This window comes from Alosa sapidissima, chromosome 8 (genome assembly GCF_018492685.1).
Source record: "Alosa sapidissima isolate fAloSap1 chromosome 8, fAloSap1.pri, whole genome shotgun sequence".
NCBI classification, from domain to species: Eukaryota; Metazoa; Chordata; class Actinopteri; order Clupeiformes; family Clupeidae; genus Alosa; species Alosa sapidissima.
Window position 1 is genome coordinate 36,462,171 of NC_055964.1, and position 15,854 is coordinate 36,478,024.

Here is a 15,854-nt window from a genome sequence, read left to right on the forward strand (position 1 = left end):
TGACTTTCAAAAAATATATTGCAAATCAAATCGCATATTTTCCATAATTCAGCCCTATTTTCAGTACTGTATGAAAACCTTAATTCAGCCCTTTCTCTATGAAAACATGAAAACCTTAATGTCCAGTTGATGGGCAATCTGAAGGGAGACACACTCTTAGTTGTTATCAGTGGGGACTCTATGTTATTAGTGGTGAGGGACTCTATGTTATTAGTGGGACTCTATGTTATTAGTGGGGAGACTGTATGTTATTAGTGGGACTCTGTTATTAGTGGGGACTCTATGTTATTAGTGGGGAGACTATGTTATTAGTGGGGACTCTTATGGTTTATGTACAATCTGATGCCATACAAACCTCCAGTTGTTGTTAGTGGGGACTCTATGTGTTACGTTCAATCTTATACCATACAAACCTCCAGGTCCAGTGGATGCAGCATCTTTAGTGTTTAGTGCTGTCTCTTTAGCGTTGTCTTGTCTTGGCAGGAGTGGAGAGGTTAACGAGAGCTTTATGTTTTAGTACTGTTTGACAGTGTAAGGTCTGCAAACGTCATGTGAAAGGCTTTATGTTTTAGTACTGTTTGACAGTGTAAGGTCTGTAAACGTCATGTGAAAGGCTTTGTAAAGGTCATGTGAAAGGCTTTGTAAAGGTCATGTTTAACGTCATCTTAAAGGCTTTTCATTTTGTGTCTCATGTGTAACGTCATCTTAAAGGCTTTTCATTTTGTGTCTTACGTGGTTGTGTTTTTGCAGAGGTAGCATGTTTGCGTGTCCTGGTTGCCCCCGGCGGCGGAAGTGGCATTGTCGTGATGAGGGAGGCATGGCGACAGTATCCCAGCGACCCACAGCTGAGCCACTGCATGGTCCGAGTTCTGGCGGCCATGACTGAGCACGGTCCGTACAAACAGCAAAACCACAAACTTAAAACGAATACTATATATGATAACAATAATGACAATAACCACAACAACAAGAACGATAATATAAGTTTTTCATTCCCCTCATACTTTTATTCTTAACGACTTGCAACATGCAAACAGCATACATTTCAATCAGTGTGTGTTATGGGAAATAAACCATGACTTACAGTATGTTGTTAACACAAAGCCTAGCTTCTCTAGTTTAGCTGTCACGTTAATAGTTAATTACTACTTAATTAATAGTTAATAGTTAATTACTACTTAATTAATTACCTCGTTTATTAATTTATTAGTTATTTGGTCAATCCATAAAAGACTGTTTGGCTGTTGTTTGCAGCTGAGGTGCTGGAAGAGCTGATTTCTGTTGGTGCTCAGGAGGATCTGAAGCAGATTGAAGCTGACTCTGCTGCAGATGAGGTGAGCAGCTCTGGCTTCTACTCAAAAGAGCTAAGGTAGTCTCTGGACCTCGTTGAGCTGGTGTGGTCTCTGGTCTCTGGACCTCGTTGAGCTGGTGAAAAATCTACCGAGAAGTTTGGAAATTTGAGTATGGAAAAAGTATGGAATTTTGAAATGCAAAATGTGTAGGAACCCTGGTCTCTAGTCTCTGGACCTCGTTGAGCTGGTGTGGTCTCTGGACCTCGTTGAGCTGGTGTGGTCTCTGGTCTCTGGACCTTGTTGAGCTGGTGTGGTCTCTGGTCTCTGGACCTCGTTGAGCTGGTGTGGTCTCTGGTCTCTGGTGGTCTCTGGTCTCTGGACCTTGTTGAGCTGGTGTGGTCTCTGGTCTCTGGACCTCGTTGAGCTGGTGTGGTCTCTGGACCTCGTTGAGCTTGTGTGGTCTCTCAGGGTTCCTACGCAGTATGAAAAACCTGGAAAAGTATGGAATTTGATTTTAGTAATTTCCAGGTCTGGATAAGTATGGAAAAAAGAAACAAGGGTATGGAGAAATATTTGTGTTTCCAGACTATTGCATCTGCAGTACTAATCACTTCACTCAGGTCATAATGAACCATTCCTACTGTTGTGTAGCTTAACTGTCAGTCCCCATCGTCAAGATACACCTATGATATAACTAAAAATGACCCAGCTAAATAGACGAATATTAAGTGTCATTTTTTAGTTCACTTCAGTTGTCCATATCTTTGTTTTCACCGAGTTATCCCAAACCAGAAGTGGCCGCAATGTCGAGAATATGGTCAGAAAAATCTACCGAGAAGTTTGGAAATTTGAGTATGGAAAAAGTATGGAATTTTGAAATGCAAAATGTGTAGGAACCCTGGTCTCTAGTCTCTGGACCTCGTTGAGCTGGTGTGGTCTCTGGACCTTGTTGAGCTGGTGTGGTCTCTGGTTTCTGGACCTTGTTGAGCTGGTGTGGTCTCTGGACCTTGTTGAGCTGGTGTGGTCTCTGGTTTCTGGACCTCGTTGAGCTGGTGTGGTCTCTGGACCTCGTTGAGCTGGTGTGGTCTGTGGACCTAGTTGAGCTGGTGTGGTCTCTGGTCTCTGGACCTCATTGAGCTGGTGTGGTCTCTGGACCTCGTTGAGCTGGTGTGGTCTGTGGACCTCGTTGAGCTGGTGTGGTCTCTGGACCTCGTTGAGCTGGTGTGGTCTGTGGACCTCGTTGAGCTGGTGTGGTCTCTGGTCTCTGGACCTTGTTGAGCTGGTGTGGTCTCTGGACCTTGTTGAGCTGCTGTGTGCTGTGGTCTCTACTCAGAGGAGCCAGTCTCTGAGCTTCAATGAGCTGATTTGGTGTCTAGTCTCTGAGCTTGGTGAACTATGGTGTCTATTCAGAAGAGCTAAGGTAGTCTCTGAGCCTAGGTGAGCTATTGTGGTGTCTATTCAGAAGAGCTAAGGTAGTCTCTGAGCCTACGGGAACTATGGTGGTGTCTTCAGAAGAGCTAAGGTAGTCTCTGAGCCTAGGGGAACTATGGTGGTGTCTATTCAGAAGAGCTAAGGTAGTCTCTGAGCCTAGGTGAGCTGGTCTGCAAGCTGTCATGCCGCTGCATGGTCCCTGGGGTGAGACCATTATAGCATCTTCCTCCATTCATCGTTCACCACTCTTCTCTCATCAGGACCTGAAGATGTTGATCCAGCTGACCCTGTCCAGGCTGAGGGAGATGGAGAAGGCTTCCTTGTCATGACAGAGTCTACCCAAGGATGGATTATTTTCAGTTAACAATGTATTCTTAATAAATGTTTGGTCATGTTATATTTGTATTGACTTATTTGTCATTTATATTTATTTATATAAAGCAATCCATGCACGGTTAATTGTGATTGGAGTTATCGCAAGATGCACCCACTTGTATGGACATGTATGAACCGCCAGATGTCACCATTTCTACCAATTGATTTTATGTGAACCATTCAATTACCCTTACAGTACATGCTGATTGTGTTGTTAGTCATCTGCTGTGACTTGCCAAGCACAGCCTTCTTGGCCATTAGCCGCCAGCCTTCTTTTAAACGTTGCTCATTTTTGCAGACTGCGATTTTACAGGTTGTCAGGAAGTCACAGGTTGCTGATGGAAGGGTCGATAATGTATTGACTAGAGGTACTGGAATTATAATAGCTAGTATTTACACGAAAACCAGCTTGCTTTGAATTGCAAACCCTAAACAACATTTGTGCTATTTATGCATAAATTCGCTAGGACGTTAGACGGTGCATGAGATGGATTCTTCTGCTTAATCGTTTGCATCTGACTGATCAGTTCACGCCGGGCGAGCATAGTACCTCCCTCCTCCTCTGTCTCCTCGTCTCTCTCGCTCTCTCTCTCTCTGCCTCCCCGCTTCGCTTCTTCTGCGCTGAGCGGAGCGTGTGGCCGTGTTCTGTCAGTGAGGAGCAGTCCACTGCTGGACCATTATTCTTTCTCACGACGGCAGGCGATGAATCCATTTGGCACCGGTACAATGCGGAGATAAATCTGACTTTCAGACCGTGGCAAAGAACATCCATGACTGTGGAGGAGTGAGAATATTACCTTTGCAACATCGACCACAACAACCTTTGACGCATGGATTCAAATCGTGGATTACTGACGTTACGGAGGAATGGTCGTGAAACCATGAACTGCAGCTGGGGAACAGAGCTGTGGGTACGTATAGAATGCGTCATCGTTTCTGGAACGGTGAAATAAGGACCCCGCAGAGATTTAAATTGATGGTGTGTGTAGGTGTCGATGTTGATTCAAGATTAACTGTACTAGTCTGCAAATCTCCATTAGCTGGCTAGCCAATTTACCGTTACTGCACACAGCAAACTAGCCAATATATTCCAGGTATGTCCGATTTTATTTTATGAGCATTTGACCCGCAGTGACAGTTGTAACATTAGTCATTGTCTCTTGCAAAGGCATGCGTTTAAATATTCAAATCAATTCAGCGCGTACGTGGAGGAGCTCATTGATCCGAATCCTTAGCAGCCCCTGGCAGGTGGCTAGCTATACCCCAGTTAGCCATAGTAGCAAAGCCCCCAACACCCTACCTGCTAACAATCGTTGGCAAAGCCATTAGCGGCGCAAGCCAGCCAGCCACCGCTTGCTTGCTAACGTCCCTATTTGCGCCTCTGCGCTGCGCCACACCACAAGGACCAACCGAGGGCAAGCAAAGCGCCAAGGGCTGTGTTATTATGACATCCATTATTTGCGTGTTTTTAAATAAGATACATTTTAAAAAATGTATCCAAATCATAGTATGGATGATTAACTGTGTTGAAGAGAACGTTCTTAGACGCACGTGCTGATGTCGTTGTTTATTTGGGTAATCTCGGATCTCGGGCAGACCGGGTGCGAGTGTTTACTCCCGCAGGCCACCTGTCAAACGGGAGAATAAACCCAACGAGAATTATCCCGGAAAAGTCGCTCGGGCAACTATGTCTTCATCAGATTGGTAGACCCTTATAAGCTTCATGTCTTCATCAGATTGGTAGACCCTTATAAGCTTCATATAAGTAAGAACGACCCCCCCCCCACACACACACACACACAGTAACAGCTGGCGTTCACTTGTTATGCTGTGTTTACCTTTAGTAGAATATCCATTAGGCTAGCAGAGAATATTGCATTGGCTGTTGGATATGATGGACATAGGCATGCATCAGGGCCTATCTTGCCTGCTGAGTATCCCAACTATGAAGTGAGGGGACTGAACACTATTTTGGTGTAGTAATGAACATTCGATTTGAAGTTTATTTCAGGAACATTTTTGTAGTTAAATGGAAATTGTTTTTATGATTATAACAATGTCACTGGCCTATATAGCTCCTGTCTTTGCTGTCCTCGTGGCTATGATATCAGGTTGAGCTCTGTCATGTCTGGAGGCATAGTCTTACATTATGGCTGTACAGGCTACAATACAATTGAACCGTATTGAAATGTGATCTAGCTTAATTAATTAGGTTCAAATTGAGTAACATAAATGTGAATGCATTTTATCTTTAATGTTATATATATGTGTGTGTGTATATATATATATATTTGTTTTTACTTTAATCTTAATTATTTTCCCTTTAATATTTTATTTAGTGACTTAGTATGTCTTGTCTGTCTTGACTGTATTGGGGCCATGCTGCAGGGCAGTTTTGTGGTGGCTCTGAATAATAAACTGATTGATTGATTGATTGATCTGTGTCTGTGCCCTGCATCATCAGGACCAGTTTGATAACCTGGAGAAGCACACCCAGTGGGGCATTGAGTTTGTGGAGAGGTACACCAAGTTTGTGAAGGAGCGCTCGGAGATCGAGCTCAACTATGCCAAACAGATCAGGTGAGTTTGTGGAGAGGTACAGCAAGTTTGTCAAGAAGCGCTCAACTATGCTCAACTGTCCAATGCCAGCAGCAGGCGTCCGTACAGATGTGCACACACACACACACTCACAGCCACTTGAGCTCTCAGTGCAACAAAACTCATGTTTTCATTTCACAGTGAGTACAACACAATGTAGGTCTGTCCCATTCCTTTGGCTGGTTTGTTAAAAGCAGGATATCTGGACGTAAATGGGGGTCATTTTTATTGTCTTGGTGCTCAGCTGTGATGTCAGTACAGTACAAATAAACACATGCTCATCACTGCAGCAGGAAGTGTTGACACTGTCAGTGAAGCATCTCCATGGTTACTTACAGGGTTGCCACGGTTTTGACCCACATTTTAATATTCCATGATTGGCTGTGTTAGCTCCGCCTCCATGCATTGTGCTTTCTGTAGGACGTGTGTGTGTGTGAGAACTTGTGTGTGTGTGTGTGTGTGTGTGTGTGTGTGTGTGTGTGTGAGAGAGAGCGCGCGCGCGCGTGTGTGTGTGTGTGTGTGAGAGCGTGTGTGTGTGAGGGAGTATGAGTGTGTGTGTGAGAGTGTGTGTGTGTGTGTGTGTGAGAGCGTGTGTGTGTGTGTGTGTTTTATTCAGCAGGGTCAGTAGTGCAGTGTGTGTGGGAGGGGTGTGCTGCCTTGTCTTCATTTTTTGCATGTGCAGGAGGCTGCTTTTGTGTGTGTGTGTGTGTGAGCATCATGCATGTGGGGGTGTATCACCCTCTGTGTTGCATCATGTTAGTGCTTCATGAGTGCCCTGCCCATTAGCAGGATCCCAGCAGATGCAGCAGATGCAGCAGGCTAACACCCCCCCCCCCCCCCCCACACACACACACACACACAACAGACACACACACACACACATACACACACAAACACACATACACACACAGAGTACACACACACACACACACTAACACACACACACACACACACACACACACACACACACAACAGACACACACAGGGCCATCCTGACAGAAGCATGGCCAACCCCTCACATTTCATGTAATATCCTTGCCCTCTATGAAGTTCCTATACATTTCATATAAAATCCTTGCCCTCTATGGAGTTCCTATACATTTCATATAAAATCCTTGCCCTCTATGGAGTTCCTATACATTTCATATAAAATCCTTGCCCTCTATGGTGTTCTTATGGTACAATCATATAGTGCTTCTAAAGTATGTCCCAAAATACTAATTGATTTCTGTAATATCTCTAGTATTCCTCTAAGATTATTATATTTTGTCCCAAAATGCTACAAGATTCCCACAGTACGATACTATAGTGCTACATTTTATTATATATTTATATTCCTACAGTACGATACTATAGTGCTACATTTTATTATATATTTATATTCCTACAGTACTATACTTAGTACACTATAGTTCTATATGTTGTTATATATTTAGATTCCTACAGTACAATACTATAGTGCTACATTTTATTATATATTTATATTCCTACAGTACTATACTATAGTGCTACATTTTATTATATATTTATATTCCTACAGTACTATACTTAGTACACTATAGTTCTATATGTTGTTATATATTTAGATTCCTACAGTACTATTCTATAGTCCTATGTTTTATTATATATTTAGATTCCTACAGTACTATACTATAGTCCTATATTTTCTTATATATTTAGATTCCTACAGTACTGTACTATAGTCCTATATGTTTAGTTAGGGAACACACACTCACACTGTATGGAAAACACTGGTTACTTCAGCTTTCCATAAGGTATCTCAGCAGCCACTCTTATGGAAAAGTATACACACTCATCTCCAACCCCACCACCCTCACACACACACACACACACACACACACACACACACACACACACACACACACACACACACACACACACACACAAGGAGCAAGGAACAGTGTAGCCTGACTGAGATGGAGCTGATGTAGCCTGCAACTAAAGAACTGATTGACATGGAGGAGCAGAGGGGGGCGGGGGCTGCCTGTCACACACACACACACGCATTCAGTCTATTTGTGCATTCAGTGTATTTGTGCATTCAGTGTATTTGTGCATTCAGTGTATTTGTGTGTCTAGTCTGGGTGGTGCCACAGCCTCTGGTGCACTGACTCCTCTTATTTGGTGGTGCAGAGGGCCAGAGACTGTAACAATGCAGAAATCGTAATAGTGTGTGTGAGCGTGTGTGTGTGTGTGTGTGAGTGTGAGTATGCCTGTGTGTGTGTGTGTGTGTGAGTGTGAGTATGCCTGTGTGTGTGCGTGTGAAATGCTGCATTTAAGTACTCACAGTGTGTGTGTGTGTATGTGTGTGTGACTGTGTGTGAGTGTGCATTTGCGCATGTGCTTGTGTGTGTGTGAGTGTGCGCGTGTGCTTGTGTGTGTGTGTTTGTGTGTGTGTGTGAAATGCTGCATTTAAGTACTCACAGTGTGTGTGTGTGGGGTGGGGGTACTGGCACTTTTCACAGTAATTAGCATTCTTTGCGCTAGTGGTGCTAAGCTAACGCTAACACATGGCTTTTTAAAGGCCGCTGGGGACGGGCAGGTTAACTGTAATCACCTCTGCCCTGCATGCTCGCTTATCTGTTACCGTAGAAACTGGTTGTTATGGGATGGGCATGTCCTCTGCTGTAGGTCAGCTTTGAGATGCTGTGTGCGTTGCCGTAGCAATAAGACACGAGGCGGCACACTGGTGATCTGCCTAGCAACACACAGAGCTCAGGGGAGGAGACTGAAGGAGGGTGTGAACATAGCAGGCTGTGGATAGAGAGAGAGAGAGAGAGAGAGAGAGAGAGAGAGGGAGAGAAAGAGAAAGACAGAGAGAGAGATAGACAGAGAGAGAGATAGACAGAGAGAGGGGGGAGAGAGAGAAATGAGAGAATGAGAAAAAGAGAGAGAGAGAGGGAGTAAGAGCAGACAGAGAGGGAGGGAGGGAATATAGGTGGTAGTCTGTGGAATACAGAAGAGTTCCATATCTGACTGCAGGTAGAGGAGGGTGCTGAGGATGGGCACAGACACAACGCCACACAGGACACAGACACAACGCCACACAGGACAGACACAACGCCACACAGACACTAAGCATAGGAGAGGAGTGCACACACCACAGACACAACGCCATACAGGACAGACAGTCAGACAGGAGCACAGACACAACGCCACACATAACAGACACACTGGCACACAGGACAGACAGACAGACAGACAGACAGACAGACGAGCACAGGAGAGACAGACAGGTTCAGATAGACAGGTTAGCACCAGCCATCAGACAGTGGAGAAGAGCTAGCAAACGAGACAGACAGACAGGTAGGCCACGATCACCAGGTCAGCAAGAGAGATAGCTCAGGTGCAGATGGCCGGCTTAAGAGAAGAGTAGCTCAGGTGCCGTCTCAGATAACATGCAGGCACAGTGGGGAGGCACAGACTCCAGCAGGAGGAGAAGACGATGACAGACAGACAACAGACCCAGCAGACTGGCACTGCCTGCAGAAGTGAGCTGGGAAGACATGTTAACCTGCGTTATGACCACACCTGTTACCTGCGTTATGGTCACACCTGTTACCTGCGTTATGATCAGACCTGTTACCTGCGTTATACCTGCGTTATGATCAGACCTGTTACCTGCGTTATGATCAGACCTGTTACCTGCGTTATACCTGTGTTATGATCAGACCTGTTACCTGCGTTATGATGAGACCTGTTACCTGCGTTATGTTCAGACCTGTTACCTGCGTTATACCTGCTTTATGTTCAGACCTGTTACCTGCGTTATACCTGCGTTATGTTCAGACCTGTTACCTGCGTTATGATGAGACCTGATACCTGCGTTATGATGAGACCTGTTACCTGCGTTATGTTCAGACCTGTTACCTGCGTTATACCTGCTTTATGTTCAGACCTGTTACCTGCGTTATACCTGCGTTATGTTCAGACCTGTTACCTGCGTTATGATCACACCTGTTACCTGGTTGGGGGCAGCCGTGGCTAGCTTGGTTAGCACTTCGGACTTGTAACCGGAGGGTTGCCGGTTCGAACCCTGACCTGTAGGCACGGCTGAAGTGCCCTTGAGCAAGGCACCTAACCCCTCACTGCTCCCTGAGCGCCGCTGTTGATGCAGGCAGCTCACTGCGCCGGGATTAGTGTGTGCTTCACCTCACTGTGGGTTCACTGTGTGCTGAGTGTGTTTCACTAATTCACGGATTGGGATAAATGCAGAGACCAAATTTCCCTCACGGGATCAAAAGAGTATATATACTTATACTTATATATACTTATACCTGCGTTATGTTCAGACCTGTTACCTGCGTTATGTTCAGACCCTGCGTGGTTCAGCTTTGCACATGCCCAGGTTTCTGGGCACGCTAGCAAGGAGTGTAAACCCACGAGTGCTAACGTCTGTTGCTAGCGCAGTCTAAACCCACGAGTGCTAACGTCTGTTGCTAGCGCAGTCTAAACCCACGAGTGCTAACGTCTGTTGCTAGCGCAGTCTAAACCCACGAGTCGAGCACAGGTCTGTTAAGGAGTCGAGGTGGGGGAGGTGTATGGAATTACAGCACAGCTACCTGTTATGTTCTCGGCAGTGTGGAGAATAAACCGGCTATTTGTTGAGCAAACTACAAAGTTTACTTAAAATTCTAGGCCATTCTGTTTTACAAACAGATTTACCGATACAGATGTAATTTACAACAATACAAAACATTTAACTTGTTCTATGTCTGTGTATGCTTGTTAATTTGACAGATGTTAGTGGGGCTTCCTAAGGGTTCTGTAAAACACCTTCACACAAGCTCTCAGTGTTTCCCACAGAATTGAATTCCATTTGTAGTGGTTGGTTTGCAGAATTAACTTGAAAACAACAGTTTTTAACAATTAGCACCATGTAGTTATGATGCTAACCAGATTTAAGTACAATTTAGTACAACCTGGAAAATCATTGTGTGGTGGTCAGTGTTGATATTGTGGTGGGCTGCCACAAATAAGCCAATGCTGTCCACACGGCTGCTCCTCAGGCGTTTACAGCCATTGTGTGGTCCTAGTCCTACACATTCATTACCAAGACACACTGTCCGCCAAACTGTACATTTCAGCCAAGTGTGTCAATTTGCCCAGTAAGAGTGAGTGTATACAGTATATTATGAGTAAGAGTGAGTATTATGAGCAGTGTTTCCCACAGAATTTAATTCTATTTGTGGTGGTAGAACAAATTAGCACACCGGGGTTATGATGCTCACCAGATTTAAGCACAATTTGGCCCTTACTACTCTTCTATGCCTTGCAGGATTGTTCATGTTGTTAATGTTGTTAATGTTGTTAATGTTGTTCTTTAAACATGCATGTAGCTTCATTGAGAGACAGAGAAACAAGGAGAGGCTTTACAAAGGTGCACATAGCTAAACAATGAAAGAAGTCCATCCAATTGAAATAGTACAACATGGAAAATCATTGTGTGGTGGTCAATGTTGATATTGTGGTGGGCCGCCACAAATAAGTATGGGAAACACTGATGAGTAAGAGTGAGCTGTTGTGATGTCCACCTGTCACTGCTCCTCAGGAAGTGATGTATGAAGTGATGTATGGCCGTCCTCAGGAAGTGATGCATGGCAGTCCTCTCAGGAAGTGATGCATGGCCGTCCTCTAAGGAAGTGATGCATGGCCGTCCTCTCAGGAAGTGATGTATGGCCGTCCTCACAGGAAGTGATGTATGGCCGTCCTCTCGGTCCCACTCTGCTTGTATGTCCACAGTAACGTCCATGAGCTGCTCCATCCACTAAGTCATTCTGTCGGGACTGGAATCAGTGATGCTCACTGCTGCAGCTCACAGTAAATGAACATGGCTGCAGGTGGGCCGTAAAGCAACAGTGTAGGTCTTTTACCTTTAGAATAACAAATAGTATAATATGACCCCTTTTGTTGCTTTTAGACTAATTGGGTTCTGCCTTAGTGCTAAATGGGTACTCAGTACTGCCTTAGTGCTACTGTCTTAGTGCTAAATGGGTACTCAGTACTGCCTTAGTGCTACTGTCTTAGTGCTAAATGGGTACTCAGTACTGCCTTAGTGATAAATGGGTACTCAGTACCGTCTTAGTGATTGGAGGTCTGTGGAGTGAACTCAGTCCTGATTGGAGGTCTGTGGAGTGAGCTCAGTCCTGATTGGTGGTCTGTGGAGTGAGCAGAATCCTGATTGGTGGTCTGTGGAGTGAGCTCAGTCCTGATTGGTGAAAAAGAGACCCATTTCTTGTTGCTTTTTCTGAGGCACGTTGTGGGTGGTGTGTCCCATATTAAATCGTCTACTGAAGTAAATGCTTTTGTTTTGTGTCATGCCCCTTCAATATGTGTGTAAAAACATAATCTCTAATCTCTAATCTCATCTCCTAATCTCTAATGTTTTTCCTCCCCCTGCAGAAATCTGTCGAAGAAATATCAACCCAAGAAAAACTCCAGAGAGGAGGAGGAGTACAAGTAAGCGCTTTCCACTGAAAGGATTAGAATGAACAATTGACATACTACATACATACTACATATTACATATATACTACACACTACATATACTACATACTACATATATACTACAAACATACTACATACATACTACATACGTACTACATACATACTACATATTACATACATACTGCATACATACTACATACTACATACATACTACATATTACATACATACTACATACATACTACATACTACATGTACTGTATACTACATATTACATACATGCTACATCAGAGGTGGGCAAACTGCGGCCCGCCGAGCATTTCATTTGGTTATCAGGCTGCTCGCTATTTTTTTTCCTACGATAGAGACGACGTTGGTTAGCTTTACTGCAAACGGCTTTTCACTCTCCTTAGAGAAAGTTTACAATGTCAATGTCCAAAACATCATGTTAAATAGAGATGATAGGCCTACTCTTAGTTATCTCCTTTGCAGCAGATCTAACGTTATGCAACGTGAATGTTATGCTCCATTTAATTGGGAACGCGTCTGCGCTCACGAGAGGGAGAGAGAGCCGCAGGTTCCAGCTGGCTTGTCATTGTTGATAATTGATATCTCATTTTTAAAATAAACTTTTAAAAGGAAATCATGAAGGCAGCAGTAGTTCCCACTACTGTGAGAGGGCCCAGCCGTAGGTACAGCACTAGCCATATAGTGGCATAGTGGAGCAGGCAGAAGATCACTGAGAAATAAACGGGAATTACGGGAATTTAAAAACGTTAAAGCGACAGTGCACACTTTATACATTTGGTCAACAGCATCAAATTAGAAGTATTTTTTAAGCAATTAATATTTTAAAACATATACTAAACTATAGGCTACAATAGGGTAACTATATAACTATAGGCTTGGGGGGGTACATACATACTACTACATACTACATACATACTACTTATAAACTACAAACATACTACATACATACATACTACATACATACTACATACACTACATACTACATACACTACATACTACATACTACATACATGCTACATACTACATACATACATACTACATACACTACATACTACATACATACTACATACATGCTACATACTACATACATACCACATACTACATGGATACTACATACTACATACTTATTCCATCTTATTCCAACTTATTCAAGCTCGTTTCAGTAGTGTACATGTGCATACTTATTCCATCTCACTGTAGGAAGCATGTTTCAGGAGTGTAAATTTGCTTGCCTCCGCAGAGATGTCTAATTAAATATTCTTGGTGCTGTATTGTAATAGAGAAAGTGCTCAAATGAAGCCCATTTCACAGCGGAGGTTAAGCAGAGTCAGCCGAACTGAATTAAGTGTGTGAGGAGCGCCATGTGTGATGTCATCAGTGTTTATGGCCCTGTGTGATGTCAGCAGTGTTTATGGACATGTGTGATGATGTCAGCAGTATTTATGGACGTGTGTGATCATGTCAGCAGTGTTTATGGCCATGTGTGATGTCATCAGTGTTTATGGACATGTGTGATGTCAGCAGTGTTTATGGCCTGTGTGATGTCATCAGTGTTTATGGAGATGTGTGATGATGTCAGCAATGTTTATGGCCAGTAATCTGATGTGTGCAGTCGCTTGGTCTTCTATACTGTCTGTGCATCACTGGGCTGTATGGAGTGGACATCTGGCATGGAAATGGCGGCCTGATTTCTATTGTGCTTCATATGTGTCCTTTGGAAATTGGTTGGAAATATACTGTAACTTCAAACTCAGATATTCATTTTACAAACTGTTTTATAGACGCATAACATTGCATGCATGTGTCATAGACACATAACATTGCATGCATGCTTTTAGACGCATAACATTGCATGCATGCTATAGACGCATAACATTGCATGCATGCTTATAGACGCATAACATTGCATGCATGCTTATAGACGCATAACATTGCATGCCTGTGTCATAAACGCATAACATTGCATGCATGTTTTTGCTAGAGCAGAGACATTGGTGTGGGACTGTCCAGAAATACTTGGTGTGTGATTGTCCAGTGACGTTGGTGTTTGTGTGTGTGTGTGTGTGATTTGTGATGATTTGTGTGTATTTCCACAGGTACTCTTCATGCCGGGCCTTTCTGATGACCCTGAACGAACTGAACGACTATGCGGGGCAGCACGAGGTCATCGCGGAGAACCTGAACACACAGATCCTCTCGGAGCTGCTGCGCCACGTTCAGGAGCTCAAAGCTGAGAGGAAGTCGGTGAGTCTGCGCTCGGACTGGCCGGCGGCTTTCCATGAAAAGCTCATGGGACTGGCCGGCGGGGTCAGAAAGGAAAGGCCATCCAGCGATCGGGGCATCAGATAATCTTTTAAACGGAATCTAATCCCATCCTGCCAAAGAGGGTCCCTGTCCTACTGCAGAAAGATGTGTGTGTGTGTGTGTGTCTGTGTGTGTGTGTGTGTGTGTGAGTGTGTGTGTGTGTGTGTGTGTACTAGTGTTGTCACGATACCAAAATTATGACTTTGATACGATACCTGCCATAAATATCACGATGCTCGATACTAAAACGATACTACGGCAAAATCCTAAGATATCTGGAGAAGAAAGGACTCATACCTCCTCCAAGTGTATTGAGTCATTTGTGTTGAATTTGGTGCACTTTTGTAGTGTGTAGGTCAATTCTGGGTTCTAAACTTCTAAACTTCCTACATAATTATTATTTTTTTTATAGTCAGTAAAATAGTAGGCCTACTTTCTGTGATTAAGTCCTTTATTGTTTGTTACAGTTCATTTACATTGTGTACAATAAAGTAGCTTTAAATAGCCAAACTAGGCTAGATCAAGGTCAGTGTTAAAATTACTGCATGCAAATCACTGAATGCTATGCAGAGGGGCCTAATCTTTAGGCCATCTGATGTACAGTATAGGCTACCCTAGGCCTTCCCGTGTTCATGGGATTTCTTTGACCGTTTGAAACGGGGAAAATGTGAGGATAGTCTTCTTTGCGCCCAGTGTACAAGTACGACGTTCCAACCACTCAGGTCTTCGTCAGAGGGGCCTACACCATTACCTGTTGCAATATGTCTGTGTGGATGTCTATATTACGTCTATTTCTTTGATAACATGATTTGCTACCACGTACTGTAACAATACGCCGCTATTATTATTAGGACTCAACATGCTGCAGTGGTATTATATGCTGTGGGCTTTAATTAGCGCATTTCGGGTAGCCTATCCTACATCTGGGCAATAATTATTGAACAAATTGCAGTCTACATGCCATGACAAATATTACCAGTAGTAGGCTACTGACCGAACATGAAATAGATTGTTTACAAGTTATGGTAATGTTATTCTGGCGTGAACATTGCGCTTTCATCACGTTAGCACCCTATGATTACAGCTCGTTATGTCTCGTCAAAATTCATTGATGAAGGAAGGTTCGCTTTATCCCAGAGAACCATACTCGTTTCACTTAGGCTAGACTAAAACATAAGAGAAGAACTTGGCACTAACCATGTAGTCGTGTTTTCTATAGCATATTCATTAACCTGTCGTTCTTTGAAGTATTTAAAAATGTTGGGATATGTCTGCGAGGTGTTTAGCCAAGTTCCATGCGTAGCCTACTGCTTTTAAATGACTTGTGTACCTTGCCTTAATTCGCGATGTATCCGAAA

At 43.7% G+C, this 15,854-nt stretch overlaps 2 protein-coding genes across 3 annotated transcripts in view; both read left to right on the plus strand.

The window, feature by feature from the left end:
• LOC121715306 (serine/threonine kinase-like domain-containing protein STKLD1) overlaps positions 1-3,120 on the plus strand; it is a 46,854-nt gene extending 43,734 nt beyond the window's left edge. For both annotated transcript variants that reach the window (XM_042100889.1, XM_042100890.1), the window contains exons 17-19: positions 751-891; positions 1,255-1,334; positions 2,984-3,120. In XM_042100889.1, coding sequence (XP_041956823.1) covers positions 751-891; positions 1,255-1,334; positions 2,984-3,052 — 290 coding nt within the window. In that variant the 3' untranslated portion in view covers positions 3,053-3,120. The remainder of the gene's footprint in view (positions 1-750; positions 892-1,254; positions 1,335-2,983) is intronic.
• A 228-nt stretch (positions 3,121-3,348) lies between these two features.
• Positions 3,349-14,541, plus strand: LOC121714720 (formin-binding protein 1-like). The gene is made up of 4 exons (XM_042099737.1): positions 3,349-4,009; positions 5,563-5,678; positions 12,120-12,176; positions 14,289-14,541. Exons 1-4 carry the CDS (start codon positions 3,929-3,931, stop codon positions 14,539-14,541), a joined length of 507 nt encoding a protein of 168 aa, XP_041955671.1. The 5' UTR covers positions 3,349-3,928.
• Positions 14,542-15,854: the final 1,313 nt, after the last annotated feature.

What these genes read in the sequence shown, in the direction of transcription:
- LOC121714720 (XM_042099737.1), top strand. Translation starts at nt 3,929, where the DNA reads ATGGATTCAAATCGTGGATTACTGACGTTACGGAGGAATGGTCGTGAA. An exon ending in AACTATGCCAAACAGATCAG is followed by an intron (nt 5,679 to 12,119) that starts GTGAGTTTGTGG and finishes CTCCCCCTGCAG; the next exon opens with AAATCTGTCGAAGAAATATC. An exon ending in AGAGAGGAGGAGGAGTACAA is followed by an intron (nt 12,177 to 14,288) that starts GTAAGCGCTTTC and finishes GTATTTCCACAG; the next exon opens with GTACTCTTCATGCCGGGCCT.